We start from the raw sequence: 16,591 nt of genomic DNA on the forward strand, positions 1-16,591 counted from the left end.
GGGGGTGGGTGGGTGGGGCATTTTGAGGAGGTTTTCCTCAAGCCTCTGGAGGGCAAAAACGGCCTTCCCCAGGCTCCGGAGACTCTCTGGAAGCTGGAAACGGGTCCATTTCCAGTCTTCCCCAACTTCTGGGAGACCTGTTTTTTGCCCTCTCTGCATCCAAAACGGGCTGCGTGGGAACTTCTGGGAGGGGTGGGGTGGGGTAGGCGGGGCCAGTCAGGAGTGGGATTTGGGCGGGGTTTCCAAACTGCACAGAATCTTAGCTAGGGGCTCTCCCAAACCCCTGTGAACCCCCCAACAGCCCACCCCGACCCTAATTGATGAGGCAGTTAAAAGTGATGGTGGGAGATTTGTACCTTCAGACGTACAGTAAAGTAGAATAATCTCATCCAGTTATGTGTCCTACCAGTCAACCTGGAAGGGCTGACATTAGCTACCTTCCACTTTCTCCTGTTTTTTCTTGGTACCAGTTTAAGAAGAGTGCTTTTTTTTTTCCTGTCCTCTTGAGCCAGTCATGACCCCTGGCAACTGCCTGGACACATCCTTGTAATTTTTTTGGGCAAGATTTTGGAAGAAGCCACTGTCTTCTTCCTAGGGCTGATAAAGAGGAACTAGCCCAAAGTCACCCAACTGACTTTACAGGAGAACCAGTTTAGTGTACTGGAGGGAATATGGCTTACTCTGTTTTATATGATGTGGGATACTCAGTTAGTGCTACCATATCTGCAAAAATTCAGATGAATATTAGGGAATAAGGAAAAGGAAAAGGTTTTGCTATGATCTGATGATAATCTGAATTGCCATAGTCCAGCTATGGTAGCACTAATCACCATAGGTTCTCTAGTATCTATTAATTATCTATTACCTATCTACCTAACACTTACCTACCTATCTACTAATGCAACTATAAGTAGAATACAACTATAACTAAAACATTATCAAGGGATTAGGGTTTTTCTCCCCATTTATTCAGATCTATTAAGGAGCACTCCACAAATTCCTTGTAAATGATAACACCATCATGTTAGTCAGAGGAATATGCTGTTCCTGAGGAAGTACAAATCAGGAAAAAAAATAAGTTACTCAATGTGTGACTGGGTTTCATTATCTACACATCCCATTATGTGGGAGATTTAGACTGTTTGAGGGGAATAAAGAATAAGAAAAGATTGGGAAAAAGCAATCACAAATACATGTTGAAAAAAGTCAAAGCAAGTTTTTACTATATTTTAGCTAATTAGGAAGAAACATTTATTCCAACACAATATACAATGAGCTAATAAAAAAAATCATTGCCTTCAAAAACACATCTTCATGAAACCAAAGCAAAGCAAAATGAAGCAAACCAGACCAAATCATAGTGGGGAAAAGAGATTCAGACCAGAAGTATGATCTGGAGGGTTTAACCTTTTGCTATGTTCTGCTTTCTCACTGATAATTGCCAGTACTGTGGGAGAGAAATCAAGAGTTCTGTGTAACTTTTTAATAGAACAACAATTCCAATCCTATATATTCTATTACACTTCTACTGTAGTGCTCAGTAAAAATGCAATGGTACTGAAATGTAGTAAATGTTTAAAGCTGAAAGATCTGTATACAAATTTTATCTTTGGGGTTTCTTAGGATAAAATTGACCAAAAATTGACCCAAAGATAAAATTGACCTGGAAAACCAAGGCATATATGAAGTCCCTTGTGCATCATGCCATGCCACATACATTGGACAGATCAATAGAAGAATAAGTACCCGCCTGGATGAACACAAAAATGCAGTAAAAAAGCTGGAACACACTTCCTCACTAGTCCAACACATGAAAGCAACAGGTCATAGCATCGACTTCAATGGCACCAAAACCCTAGCCTCTATAGAAAACCCCAGCCACAGAATTATCAGGGAAGCCATAGAGATTGAAAAAAGACCTGAAAGCATGAATAGAAGAGATGATTCTACCAGACTGTCAATTATTTGGAAGCCTGCACTCACAAACAAACAAATCTCCACACCACAAGCCAGGCAAACAGCTGGGCACAAACAGACTCCCCCTGATACCTCCAGCTCAAACACACCCCAACCAGGCACCCAGATGAAACCTAACTTCCTAATAAATGATAGCCGTCCATTTACTCGAAGCCAAGCTGCACTAAAAGCCTCCAATACAGGAACACAATGTTGCCAGCCAATCAAGACAAAAAAAGCCACAAAACAGACAGAAGATATTAGAAACACCAATCAAGCAGAACACAGCAAATTCCAAGACCAATAAACACAGACCAAGACTCCCAACCAATCAGGATGAAGAAAAAAACATTCTAGCACAGCAGTAGGCTAGCCCCAAATTTAAAACTGAAACGGCTGTGAAAGTCTGACTCACAGACAAACACAATACAGAAGCCTGATGATGGCAGATGAGATTCTGCCGAAACGTTGCTACAACTTTAAAAGCACAACTATAATGACGTGGGAAAATACCTGAACAAAGCTGAATACCATACATGTAAGTACCCGTGAAAACTTAAGAAAACATATATATGAATGCAGTACTACAGGCTAACCCACTGCTCACTCCAGGAGTTCGATTCTGAATGGCTCAAGGTTGACTCAGCCTTCCATCCTTCCGAGGTGGCTAAAATGAAGATCCAGATTGTTGGGGGCAATGTGCTGGCTCTGTAAACCACTTAGAGAGGACTGTAAAGCGGTATATAAGTCTAAGTGCTATTGCTATCCCTTCAAAGTTACAATGACACTGAAAAAAGGTGAACTTGTGATTGGTCCCTGCATTTACAACCATCACAGCATTGCCTCAGTCATGTGATAAAAATTTGGGTGCTTGACAACCAACATATATTTACAGTGGTTGTCAGCTGCAACCTTCCCAGATGGCAGGCAAAGTCATGGAGGAATGGAGGAAGCTGGATTTGTTTAAGAACTGTGTAATTCATTTTACAACTGTAGCAAAAAGGTTGTAAAATCAGACACAACTCACTTAACCACCGGGCTTAGCAACAGAAACTCTGTTATGGTTGTTAAGTCAGAGACTACTTATAGAAAGTCACAAACCTTGGGACTTCAATATCTCAACCTGGTTATAGGTGTTTGTAGAAACCTATATATTCCATCTAGTCACTTTTTAGGCACACGCTGTAAATTGCACTTACATAAACCCAGTACATTTGGAAATAATAGGTATCAGTTGAAAGCTTGAAATCTTTATGGTGCCACAGGGATCTTACTACACTGAAAGCTCTTCAGGTGAAAAAATGGTAATGATATATTAAAGGCATATGTTTTATTTAGTGGATTCTAGACACTGCTTAGCAGGAGTAAGTATTTAAACCACAAAGCCTCCATTTATAACAATCTAATAATGTTCCCCAAATTTCCACTTCAAGCAAATTTAGGCAGTACCATTTAATCATAGTCCGTTTAGTACACCTGCAGCTCTCCTCATCGATTACACGCAGTGGTCCAGGTGAACTGAGAATACTTATTATTCATCTCCACAAATTGTCCCTTATAGTTTCAGTGAAATGATGCACTTAAAAATTATTTAATGATTACAAGTACTTCTGTGTCCCTTCTGCCAGGCGAATCAAGGCAGCTCTCCAGCAATAATAAAACAAGTGAGCTATGCCAAAGTAAGCAGCAATATGATTCTGAATAATGAGAAGCAAGCACTAATTTCCGCATGGAATTCCAAGGTGTGTCCTGATGTGCCCAAGGAGCTCACCTGAGCTGCTGGATTAGATCTTCCCCTTCTTTGATGACATTGAGAGTGGCATCCAGAGTAGCTGTTTGCTGCTGCTGGAACTGCTTTATGAGTTCCTGAACAGCATCTACGGAGTCAGCACAAACGTCTTCTAAGAGCTCCTTCTGCAGGTCTTCCATCCATGTCCACAGCTGGGAAGAAGGGGAAGAAAGAAAAAACAAAAGATATCAGAAGAGGCAAAGGGGAGGGGAGGAGAACAGGAGGCAGGAAAGGGTGGAGTATTGATCTTAACCCTTTCAAATCAGCTCAAAATGTATCCATCAAAGCACAGCGTTATCTGGCATTAAAGCACTTAAGCCAGTGGTTCTTCAGCATAGACCCCCTCTAAATATCTTTCGTACCCAGGGACCACCAAGACTTAACTCAAGATTTAAATCATAACATTTTTTGTGGGTTTCCTATGATGACATCCCAGTCCCCCACAGACCACAGGTTGAGAAACACTGCCATTGAGCAACTGCAACATTAAATAAAATAACCTACAAATGATTGGCCTGAAATAGTTATATGGTCTAAGCGTGCCTATATAATGGTTGTCTTTTTTAAAATTTTTGTTTCAATGAAAGAGAAAGAATGCACATTTTTTTTGGATAATGATTGATTATGCAGATAATCTCTCCCCAAAAGGATAAACATATGGGAAACACACACACACACACACACAGAGAGAGAGAGAGAGTTCTGTGAACTGCCATTTTCCCCCACTTCAAATCCTGCATCCCCTAGGCCACGGGTGGGCAAACTTTTTGTCTCGGGGGCCTCATTGACTTTTAAAATTTGACAGACGGGCCGGGTCAGCACAAGATTTTTTGGGAATCGCCCCCCCACCCTTTCCCCCCTTCTTCTCCTCCTTCACCTCCCCTCGGAGGCCCCCTGAGTCAGGAGTTGCTACCGCCAGCGCGGCTCCGCGTGGCTCCAGTCCCGCGTTGCCTCGGGAAGGGAAAGGCAAAAAGGAAGAGCTGCGGCAGTGCTTTGCAACGGCAGCAGCGGCACCGGAGGCTCGGGCTCAGCGGCTCCTGGTTTTGCCTTTCCGTTCCCAAGGCAACGCGGGACTGGAGCCGCGCGGAGCTGTGCCGGCAGTAACAACTCCTGACAGCCCCAGCCGGACACCTGAGCGGAGCCCGGGCGGAACTGCCTGTTGCTGCTGCGGGCGCTGCTGCGGGCGTCTGGCTGCCCAAGTAAAGAACCGCACCAGCTCAGGGCAACTGTGAGGAGCAAGAGGGGAAGCCAAGGTGCTCATTTCATAGCAGTCAACTTCGCTCTCTTTTGCTCCAGTTAGGTGCTCCCGGCATGCACAAGGAGCATGAAGGGAGGCAAACACCACACGGATGCGTTTTAAAAGTCATAGAACTTTGCCCAAGACTTCTCGTGTATTCAGGGGCTACACCTCTCCCAACGATGAGTTGGTGGAGATCCAACAAAACGTCTTCCAGCTCTTAAAGATTGACTTTAAGAGCGCCCCCATGGAAGAAGCCAAGAACGAGAACAAAAGTAGAGGCGGCGGGGGCAACAAGGGCATGTGATGGGTCCCTCCACGGTCCCCTCCCAGGTGACAGCCAGGGCTTTGGCACCTACTTTTTTCCTGAGAGGTGCAGTGTCTGCCTCCCTTCATACTCCTTGTGGAGGGACACGCATGCCCCGTCACCCCTGCTGCCACTACGTTTGCTCGGCTTCTTCCATGGGGGCACTCTTAAAGTCGACCTTTAAGTGGTCCCGGAACATCCGCCCACCTTCCCAGCACCCGCCCTCCCAGAGCACGCTTTCTTCCTTCTGGAGAACGTGCCTCTTCTAGCCCGGCCTGGCCCGGCCAGCCAGCAGGTGACCACATGTCCTGGGGCTTGTCGCGAGATGCCTGCAGCATGCTCTGTTCTATGTGTCAGGCCCAGCAAGTCCGAGCAGCCGGCGCATAGAACAGGGTGGTGCCGGACCATTGGAGAAGCGGAGCAAAGCCAGAGATTAGTAGCTGCCTCTTTCGGCGCAGAAAGCTTCCCCCAACCAGCCGGCTGGTCTCCTCCTCCTCGGCCATACAGAACAAACAGGCAGAGAAGGAGGAGAGCAGCTGGCCAGTTGGGGAGGCTTCTTGTGCTGCGAAAGAGGCGGCTATGATCTCCGGCTCCGCTCTGCTTCTCCAACATCCGCGCCGCCCTGTTCTATGTGTCAGGCCCAGCAAGTCCGAGCAGCTGGCGCATAGAACAGGGTGGTGCCGGACCATTGGAGAAGCGGAGCAAAGCTGGAGATTAGTAGCTGCCTCTTTCAGCGCAAGCTTCCCAACCATCTGCTTCCCTCCTCCTCGCCATACAGAACAAACAGGCAGAAGAGGAGAGCAGCTGCAGTGGGGAGGCTTTGCGCGCAGGGCATTCCGGCTGCCTCTTTCGTCTGGTCTCCTCCTCCTCTGCCTGTTTGTTCTGTATGGCTGAGGAGGAGGAGACCAGCCGAGAAGCGCGCTGCCAGGCAGGGGCCACGCGGCGCAGGGCAACATGCCACCACCCGGCCCTGGCGAGGGAAAGCAGTGGGCGTTCCCCGGGCGGCGGCCTCGGCCCCGCCACCAGGGAAGTGGCTGCCCAGCTCCGTGTTGTGTGTGCGATTTTTTGGCGTGCGGCGCGGGATCTCTTTTGGCCGGCCCCGATTTTTTTTTCAGAGGGGAATTTTTTTTTTAGAGGCGGGTCATATTAAAACGACCAACGGGCCTGATGTGGCCCGCGGGCCGTAGTTTGCCCACCCCTGCCCTAGGCTATTCCTTGCAGGAAGAGATGACAAGGGAAGAGATAGAGAAACCTGGATGCTCTGAAGCAGCTTGTCTCTTCAGCTCCAACCTCTGAGCCACGTGCAGTGCCACTGTTGCCAAGAGGAAGAAAACCAACCTAAACATATGAGGGGCAAAGCTGAGTAAGATGTAGCTTCCGTGAAACAAGAACCACAATGACAGACAGCAAAGCCTGGGAGAGGCCAGCTGCCAAGAGCTTTATAAAGTAGTCTTCAGAGATAGTTTGTGGCTACTTCTTAAAAAAGCTATTCACTGCCATAGCCAAACCTCTAAGCATAATGTTTGAAAAATCTTTCAGGACCAGCTCCTTACCTAACCTATGGTCACAAGCCACGGTCATCCCCACCTTCAAAAAGGGAGACCCCAGCCTAGTTGAAAATTACAGACCAATCTTTTTATGCTGCATCACCTGTAAAGTCATGGACTCAATTATTAACCAATCCATTATCCTCCACTTAGAGACAAAGAACCTACTCTCTAATAAACAATTTGGTTTCAGAAAAAAACTATCCTGTAATTTGCAACTCTTACACTGCAAAAACATATGGACTACACAACTTGATCAGGGCAAAGCAATAGACACAATCTACATAGACTTCTGTAAAGCCTTTGATTCAATGGTACACAACAAACTACTCCTAAAACTAAGGTCTTATGGTATCTCTGGATACCTGCATAACTGGATAGAAGCATTCCTGTCAAACAGACAACAAATGGTCAAAATTGGGAGCATCCTATCAAATTCTGTACCTGTCAATAGTGGTGTCCCCCAAGGCAGTGTTCTAGAACCAACTCTTTTCATACTGTACATAAATTACCTCTGTGATCATATTAAGAGCAACTGCGTTCTCTTCGCTGATGATGTAAAGCTATTCAACACCACAGACAATGCTGCTACCCTTCAAAAAGACCTCGACTATGTGTCAGAATGGTCAAACAAATGGCAACTTCAAATCTCAACAAATAAATGCTCTATCTTACATACTGGCAAAAAAATAATCAAAAAATAAAATACAAGCTGAATAGTCAAGACCTTGTTGATGACAAAAACTTTGTCAAGGGCCTTGGAGTACTCATCTCAAATGATCTAAGTGCTAGAGCCCACTGTATCTACATAGCCAAAAAGGCATTAAGAGTTGTTAACCTAATCCTACATAGCTTTTTCTCTGGTAATATCACTCTACTAACTAGAGCATATAAACCATTTGCTAGACCAATACTTGAATACAGCTCATCAGTCTGGAACCCACATTACGTATCTGATATTAGTACAGTTGAGAAAGTCCAGAAATATTTCACAAGAAGAGTTCTCCACTCCTCTACTTGTAGCAGAATACCTTATGCCACCAGACTTGAAATTTTGGATCTAGACAACCTAGGACTACGCCGCCTTTGGTTCAATCTAAGTATATAAAATTATATATTGCAATGTCCTACCTATCAATGAATACTTCAGCTTCAACCAAACAATACAAGAGCACAAAATAGATACAAACTAAAGATAAACCGCACCAAACTTGATTGCAGGAAATACGACTTCAGCAACACAGTAGTCAATGTCTGGAATACTCTACCTGACTCTGTGGTTTCTTCCCCAAACCCCAAAATCTTCAACATTAGACTGTTTACTATTGACCTCACCCCCTTCCTAAGAGGCCTGTAGGGGGCATGCATAAGTGAACCAAATGTGCCTATGTCCCTGTCCTATTGTTTCTTTTTTTTTCTTATTCGTATCCATTTCATGTATTTATAACCATGTTTATACTTATCCCTGTCATCTAATAATTGTTTGAATAAATAAATAAATAAATAAATAAATAATAAATAAATAAATAAATAAATAAATAAATAAATAAATAAATAAATAAATAAATAAATAAATAAATAAATAGTTGCCAGAGACAATGTTCATTCAGCCTGCTTTTTTCCTCCATATTTGCAGTCTGTAACCAATGGTTGATTTCTTAGCTATAACAATATTCACTTATTCCACAACAGTTCTAGTTGGTCTCTAGATCTATCTTGTGTCTGTTATTTCTCATTTGAGACTGGTTTGAAGAATTCTTTTGCTCCTATAGGATCTCTGTAGGATTCCTTTTCTGGTTCTGTGGGATTTTCTGAAATCCTGCTTCTCCATATAGAACTTCTCCATATAGAACTGCAAACTCCAAATAAAATCACTTTTGGAAATCATCATTAATCATCATTAATCATCATTAATCTGTGCACGGGCATGCATAAATATGTCAGATCAGAGTACCTTGACAGGCACTCATATTAATATTTATTTTATTTATTAAACAAATTTATATAGCTGCCCAACTCACACATAGGTGATTCTGGGCAACTTACAATATTTGCAAAATAGGCAATGGCTTCCAGTCGAGAAATGCAAGGTGCAGAGGAGCTGAAACAGCCTGCAAGCACTATTTCTTCTCATTTTTAGAAGCTCTTTTATTTCCCTAAATAGAAAAGTTGCATAATTAAGCTGTTGAAATGCTGAAGAGGGTAGGGTAGAGAGGCTCATGTCAAGAAGGGCTCAGTTTGCTTTGTTAGAAGAATTCAAATAGAGGGAAGGCAGCCAGGTGTCTGAGATATTTTACTTCAGATTTCTGAATTGAGCAGGTGCTTGGCCTTGATGGTGTAAATTATCTCTTCCGATGCTATGAGTCTATGTTTAGCTTTCCAATTTGGACAGTTTAGTCTGGCAGGTCAGATCAGATCGGTAAATTGAAGTTTTCATATCCCAGCTTTAAAGAGACATGATGATACATGACACCTGACTGTTACAAATATTGCAGAAACTGAGTGTCTATGATCCATTTCCCCAAGCTAAATCCAATATACTCACAGAAGTAGCTATGGAGCTATACAAGCCTTTGGGTAAAGGAGATAACTCACTCAGACAAAGTGCATCAGATTGCCTCTGATTTTCTAGACTGCATCCATGCTTGTCTCTATTGATGCAAACATGAATGTAAGATCTTGTGCCGATTTGTTCAATTGGGGAAAATGTGTTGTAGCAAAGCAGGCTAAGCAACAAACTTAGTTATATACAAAAGTATGCAACAAAACAAAAATGGCAGATGATTGTGAATGGCAGGGTGTCTGTTTGCAGTTCTTTAGTCCCAAATGCAATAGTCCCTGATGAAATGATTGTTTACTGTCGTTATATAATAAGCATCAAGGAAAATATTAATTGCTAACTGCCAGGTTGGCAGAAACTGAGACAAGTAACGAGAGCTCACTCCGTTACGTAGCGCTAGGGATTCAAACCGTTGACCTGTTGACCTTTCTGATTGACAAGCTCAGCATCTTAGCCATTGAGCCACTGCATCTCTAAAATATTAATACTAAATATTAAATATTAAGTTTCTTCTTTCCAAATCTGTATTTATGAAGCAAATTTCCATAGCTTTATGAAATGCAGTTGCATATAATGTCATTTACACATTAGGTGCCCCAAACCAAATATTGGCAGCATTCCCAATTAAGACTGTTTGGGAATTAATGTTGAAGTGAATGCAATACATGTCTCATACGTTACAGTAACAATACCAATATCATTTTGCATTATGGAGGATTACTCTGCTACTGAACTATCTCAATAGATGAATATGACCTCAGTTATGCTTTGGTACTGAAGTCCAGTGGCCTTGAGAAAGTTAAATGTCGATGTGCATTTGGCCTGATATATTCAACAGTGATGCTGAATACCAATATGTTCCAGATTGATTCATTAATTCTAAGCAGTCAGGATATCAGGTTAGCAATAATTTTGCCTATTTTTAAAAAACTTAAAAGAGTACCCAGGAAACGGCTCACTCCTTTAAAGAGCAATAATAAAAACTGTCAACTTATAATTCCTTATCCATATAAATTCTTTCTATGACTTACTGCTTTAAGAAGACAGTTCTTGGCTATTATTTATTTTCCTTTCTGTTTATGCATTCATTGCTATATTTACTGACTTTAAGGGGGGAAGAGTACTTAAAAAGCACATGTGCTTAAGGTAGTTACACTTTCCATCAATGAATAAAGATCCAAGTAAATGAATGTAGTAAATTTACATTGTATGAACCTCATCTTAAATAACACCACGAGAAAGTCAACCACTATGAAGTTGTGACTTTTTAAGAATGCCAGGCAAAAATGCCCTTTTAATAGGCTGTCATTATGAATCTAGAGAAAATTAAAAGTAGGGGCTGCTATGTAAATTCCATGCTACTGGGAGAAAATAATATTTTCCCAATTCTGAACAATGATAATTGATAAGCTGAATTTGAGGCTGTAAGAGATGCAGTATTCTGCTCCAAAAACAAGTCTTATTAAGCTCTCTGGAAGAACCACAAAGCTTCAACCATTTCCTCTGCCGAGAAATATTCCTCAGACCTTTAGTCAAGGAATGCAGTCCATCCAGCAGTACATGTTTTCTCTCTGTTCCATCTTATCAATAGTCAAACATGCCAAACGACTCTTTATGTGATTTCTGCTGACTTTGACTGCCCCCAAAGTTAAGAAGAACTTCAACAACAAAAAAATCACTCAGGGTCAGTCTTTGAAAACTTTCGATGTTTTTCTCCCCCTTTTCTGACAAAATAAAAATTTAACTGAATTAATCATCTTCTCTATTACCTCAATATTGAACTGTTTATTCTGATTAGCTAGTAGAAGGAAAATAGTGCCACAGGGCACAATTCAATATAAAGAAGTTCCAGTTCCAGATCCAGTTCTATTTCCAGTTCCAGTTGAAGTTCCAGATCCAGATCCAGATCCAGTTTCAGTCTGTCTGTCTGTCTGCCTGCCTATCTATCTCCTACTTAAATTATTTTTTACAAATAATTCAAGGGGGCAAACGTATCCAACACACCTTCCTCTTCCTATTTTCCTCACAACAACCACCCTGTGAGATGGGTTGAGCTGAAAGCGATGACTAGCCCAAGGTCACCCAGCTGGCTTTCATGGATAAGGTGGGACTTGAAGGTGGGTCTCTTGCTTTCTAGCTTGGTGCCTTGACAGTAGACCAAACTTGGTGGACATGTCAAAAAGCAAAAAAATATTGGACAAAAATACATACATGGCTGGAAAAAATGATAAAACAGCACATTGATTTGAAACCAGAGATATTCTTGTTGGGCATTTTACCGAAAAACTATAATAAAGGAAATGCATATTTAATTTTACATGTATTGACTATAGCTAGAATTGTATTTGCACAACAATGGAAAAGTAAAGAGATCCCAAAGGATGAAAATGTGATTTAAAAAATATTAGAATGTGCAGAAATGGATAGGCTAACACTTATAATTAAGGAAAAGAAAGAAACTGAATATTTTTTGACTTGGGACCTATTTGATCGATGGTTAGCCCGACAAAGACAGGAGCTAGATACAGGAAAGGATCGGTGATATAAGGAAGGTATGTAAGTGGTTAAGTAAACATTTTGATTATTATTATTATTATTATTATTATTATTATTATTATTATTATTATTATTATTATTATTGTTATTATTGTTATTATTGTTATTGTAATGAATCCTGTTGTAAACATTTTGATTATTATTTCCTAAAACTATCTGTACCCAGACAACACACTGTTTAACTGAAATTGGAATTTTTACATGTTATAAAATGAAAAAATCCTTGAATATAAAAAAACACTAGACCAAACTGTCTCTCAGTTTGTAATAATAATATAATAATGGGTCTTGGTTATAGAAACATGCATCTGAAACTGGCAATTAAGCTATCTGTGTTTGCCTGTTTGACACATCATGATCTACCATAATATGGTTCAGTTTTGGATTAAGCACAATGCATAAAGCCAACCAACTGTGAAATTTAGCAAACTATGTTTGAAAAGTATAACTAACTAGTGGTGGCTAGTTAGTTAGGCACCAAGCTAGAAACCAGGAGAGTTCTAGTCCTGTCTTGGGAATAAATGCCAGCTAGATCAGGGGTCACCAACCTTTTGGACCTCAGGGACCACCAAACTCATAATTTTACATCCCGCGGACCAGAGACCCTGGGAAAATCCCCAAAAAAGTCTGCAGAAAAATTCCCCACCCCGTTTTGCTACTGATTGATCGTTCTTTATTTGGGATCATAGGATACCATCTCCAGATCCATTCTCGGGGGAGAGAGAGAGAGAGAGAGAGAGAGAGAGAGAGAGAAAGAGAGAGAGAGAGAAAGAGAGAGAGAGAGAGAGAGAGAGAGAGAGAGAGAGAGAGAGAGAGAGAGAGAGAGAGAGAGCTGACTGACTTTTGGCTTTATGCAAGGAAAGCACCAGAAGCACCAGAAGTCTTTCTTTCTCTCCCCAAACTCCGCCAGAAATGAGTCTTTGCTGGTGCAGCCTCTTGGAGCAGAAGGCCTTGCAGGGTCCCAAAGACTCATTTCTGGCAGAGTTTGGGGGAGAGAAAGAGAGACTTTTGCTACTTTCCTTGCATGCAGCCAAAAGCAGAAGAAGAAAGAAGCAGCCTGGTGGCCAGGCCAGGCGCATGGGGTGCATTGGGCAAGTTCTTTCCGCCCTTTCCCCCTCCCCTCACTACCTCGTGTTGTTCACAATGCAAGTAACACAAGCTTTGTGTTCCCGTGCAGCCTGGATTAATTGCTTTGGGGGGACATTTCTCTGCGGACCACCAAAATTTTCTCACAGACCACCAGTGGTCCCCAGCCTACTGGTTGGCAACCACTGAGCTAGATGACCTTGGGCCAGTCACTCTCTCTCAGCTCAACTCACCTAACAGGGTTGTTGTTGTGAGGAAGAAAGAGTATTGGATATGTTTGAGTAATAAAGGCAGATATTTAAAGATGTTTATATCTCGGTGTACACTTGCCACATCAATTACTATATTACACTCTTTTCAGATTTTACAGGGGACAATAAATGAAGGTTATCTTTCCATCCAAGATGGTAGCTTACATAGCCGCTGCAGCCTTGGGCTCCTGGTGTTACAATGGAGTGAGTGGGCAAAACCTAGTCTATACCCGTGGGGAGTTACTAAAGATTGGATTCTCTAGTTGACTAGATATTACCAGTGACTTCCAGCAGTCTCATACCAAGTGAGTAAGACTGCAAGGCTCTCCATGGATCATTGTTGGGCCTGGAAGGCGATGTTGACAGCGAAGAGGGAGGAAACAGAAGTGGGGATGCAGAGCTGGTTTGCGAGCTCGGTTATGGAAGCAGCCTCACAGACCAGCATTACCAAGTATTTTTCTAATCAATGCTAGATGCTTTTGTCAACAAAACTGATGAACCAGAGCTACGGATGGCAGTGAATAAGCTTATTTGCAACTGCTGTGTGATGATTATCACAGAGACCTGGTTTCATCCACTAGTACCGGATGCATCAGTGGAGCTAACTAATTGCACCACCCACCACTTTGACAGAAATGGCAACTCCATTAAAAGCAAAGGTGGTGGACTTTATATTTACACACATAATGACTGGTGTACTAACAGTAGAGTTACTTATACACACTGTTCTCCAGATGTGGAATACTAAACTGTCATTTGTCAGCCATTCTATTATCTAGAGAGATTTCTGTTATAGTTATCACCGCTGTCTATATGCCACCTGATGCAAATGTTAGCACAGCACTCTCTAAGTTACATGACACCATCGTGAGGCAGCAGCAGCAAACAGCAAAGCAGCCTGAGGGCACTTCTGTCATATTTTGAGATGTATTTCATGGGTTTTTTTTTGGGGGGGGGGGCTGTACCAAGGGAGGCTCATTCAATTTCATTGTACACATGTTGTTCATTGACAATAAAGGTTTGATTTGATTTGATTTTGTTATAGTCTCGAATTTCTTTGGCTGATTTTATTGCTTTACTTCTTTACATTTACCTGCTACCATTTTAAAGCTTATACTCAGCCTTCCACCTTTCCGAGGCGGGTAAAATAACAGCCCAAATTATTGGGGGCAATATGCTGACTCTGTAAACCACTTAGAGAGGGCTGTAAAGCACTGTAAAAGGGTATATAAGTCTAAGTGCTATTCCTATACTACTCTGATAATTAAACTTAATTGTTTCTCTTTTATTGCACGTGAGTATTGGAACAAGTAGGATTCTCTGTTTTTGTTATAGCTTTTAATCAAAATTCTTTGAATTTCACTTCACTATTCTGACATTGTCAATTCATCTTTGAATATTTACATATTCATTTCCCATGTGCAGGTTAACGACTGCAACAAAATTCTTCTTTATCGTTTTTACACATTATTTGCTTATAGTACACAATCCTGTCTTTCAAAGCTATTTGAAGTCATGAGTCTTCCGGTTTGAGCTTCTTCGGCAACAGACCGAAACCTCGTCTCTCCAAGGCTTCGATCCGTGCTCGCCGCTGGAGTGCCCCGAGCCGGCTGGTTTTGGGGCTAAGCCACCCCGTAGAGGTGGTGAAGAGGGGGGACACTGCCTGCAGGGTTGAGGAGAGCCGCATCTCTCCTCCCCAGCTGGCCATTACTCCCTTTCCTGAAGGCGGTTGTAGCGGTGGTCAGAAATGGCCACCACAAAGAAGAACTCGACCAGAAAAGAATGTGCAGGAGGAAGATAAGAAGAGAAAGTTTTGGTTGACCGGATCAAACAGCAAAAGCAACAAATAAGGTTCCCTGGAATTTAAACTTAACAACATTAGATTGTTAGAAGATTTTGAAGCTGCGAAGGAGAGAGAGAAGTGAAAGGATTAGGTTTATTTTCTTCCCTTCCTTATATTGACAGCTAAGAGACTTAAGCAAGAAACTGAAAAAAAAATCCACTTTGACATTAATAGGCATCTAAGCTGAAAATAAAAGTCAAAGGGATAATAAAGATTTCTGGACATTTAAAAGTTTTTAAAAGCTGGAAAGGAGAAGGGCAGGATCTGGAAAAATGGAGGAGACTGCCTGGAATTAAGGAATGGAACTGTAATTAAAAGGAACTTACAGTGAAATTTTAACAAGATTCCTCAAAGATACGTTTTAATGGAAACTTGTTAACAAAATAATAGAACCCCAGGAAGAGAAAGTGGAAAAAAGAAGCAAGTAGAAACAGCCTTGGGTTATTTGGATTACTTGGTGATTTTTGGTTTTTGCATCTTGATGACTAAAATTAACTGGGTGGTTGTTTAAAAGTTTTTAAAATGGTATCACTCTTAGAAGAACTGAAAACGGAACTTTAAAAATGGAAAGAAGACGCACAAGAAGGGAGAAGTTCTTTTGGCTTCGTGTTTCAATTCTTAGAAATGGAGATCTGGAACTATGAGAAGCAACAAGAAACGCCTGCAGAACAAGAAGATTGGGACAAAGAAGAAGCCATCTTTAATGATCAAATAATTTTAAGTGGGGGGAAAAAAGAAAAGGGGAGGAAAGAGAGTGAAAGCTTTAAGATTAGAAAAAACAACCAAAAAGAAGAAGAACAATTTGAAAGATAAGTATAATATTAGAAAGCAACAGAAGAGGGGATTATAGATGAGAGAGTTAGAAGTAGAGAGACGAGGGGGTAAAAAAGGGAGGGAGAAGAAGAGGGGGAAGAAGGCAAGGAAAAGAAGTTGTAAAAGACAGAAACAAGAAATGGAGAAACAGGGAAAAGATATAAGGATTGTAACCATAAGTTTGTTTAGAGATAATGGATGAAAATTTAATTGTAAAAGGGATTCTGCAAAGGTACATAAGATAGCTTTGTTATATTACAAATAGAAATAACTTTAGAAAATATGATGATGGATAAAATATTTATTGTAATGCAGTGGGATGTTTGTTAATAAATAAATGAATTAAAATGATTGAGAGAATTAAAAGGGAACATTTTTAATTATTAGTAATGATTTATAAAAATATAAGTGAGAAATATGGGAAAAAAAGAATTAACTATGGAAAGTTTATAAGTGTTCCCAAGGAAGTATGATATTCAATTGAAAAGAAATGTTAAAGATGTTAAGATTTTAATGCATATTAATGATAGAATTGAATTGGAATGGAATGTGTTTTATTTACATATATATATAATTTTTTCTTTTTAAGAATATAGTGTCTATTTTAAGAATGTACCAAGCAGAATTCGATTAAGAATGTACCAAG

The 16,591-nt window shown here is 41.2% G+C and overlaps 1 protein-coding gene across 4 annotated transcripts in view; it reads right to left on the reverse strand.

The window, feature by feature from the left end:
- KALRN (kalirin RhoGEF kinase) overlaps window positions 1–16,591 on the reverse strand; it is a 554,985-nt gene that overhangs the window by 184,630 nt on the left and 353,764 nt on the right. For all 4 annotated transcript variants that reach the window (XM_087950201.1, XM_087950195.1, XM_087950194.1 and 1 more), the window contains exon 12: window positions 3,728–3,897. In XM_087950201.1, coding sequence (XP_087806327.1) covers window positions 3,728–3,897 — 170 coding nt within the window. The remainder of the gene's footprint in view (window positions 1–3,727; window positions 3,898–16,591) is intronic.

Source organism: Notechis scutatus, chromosome 1, assembly GCF_049901735.1.
Source record: "Notechis scutatus isolate UNSWTSFEM ecotype Mainland chromosome 1, rNotScu1.2, whole genome shotgun sequence".
NCBI lineage: Eukaryota > Metazoa > Chordata > Lepidosauria > Squamata > Elapidae > Notechis > Notechis scutatus.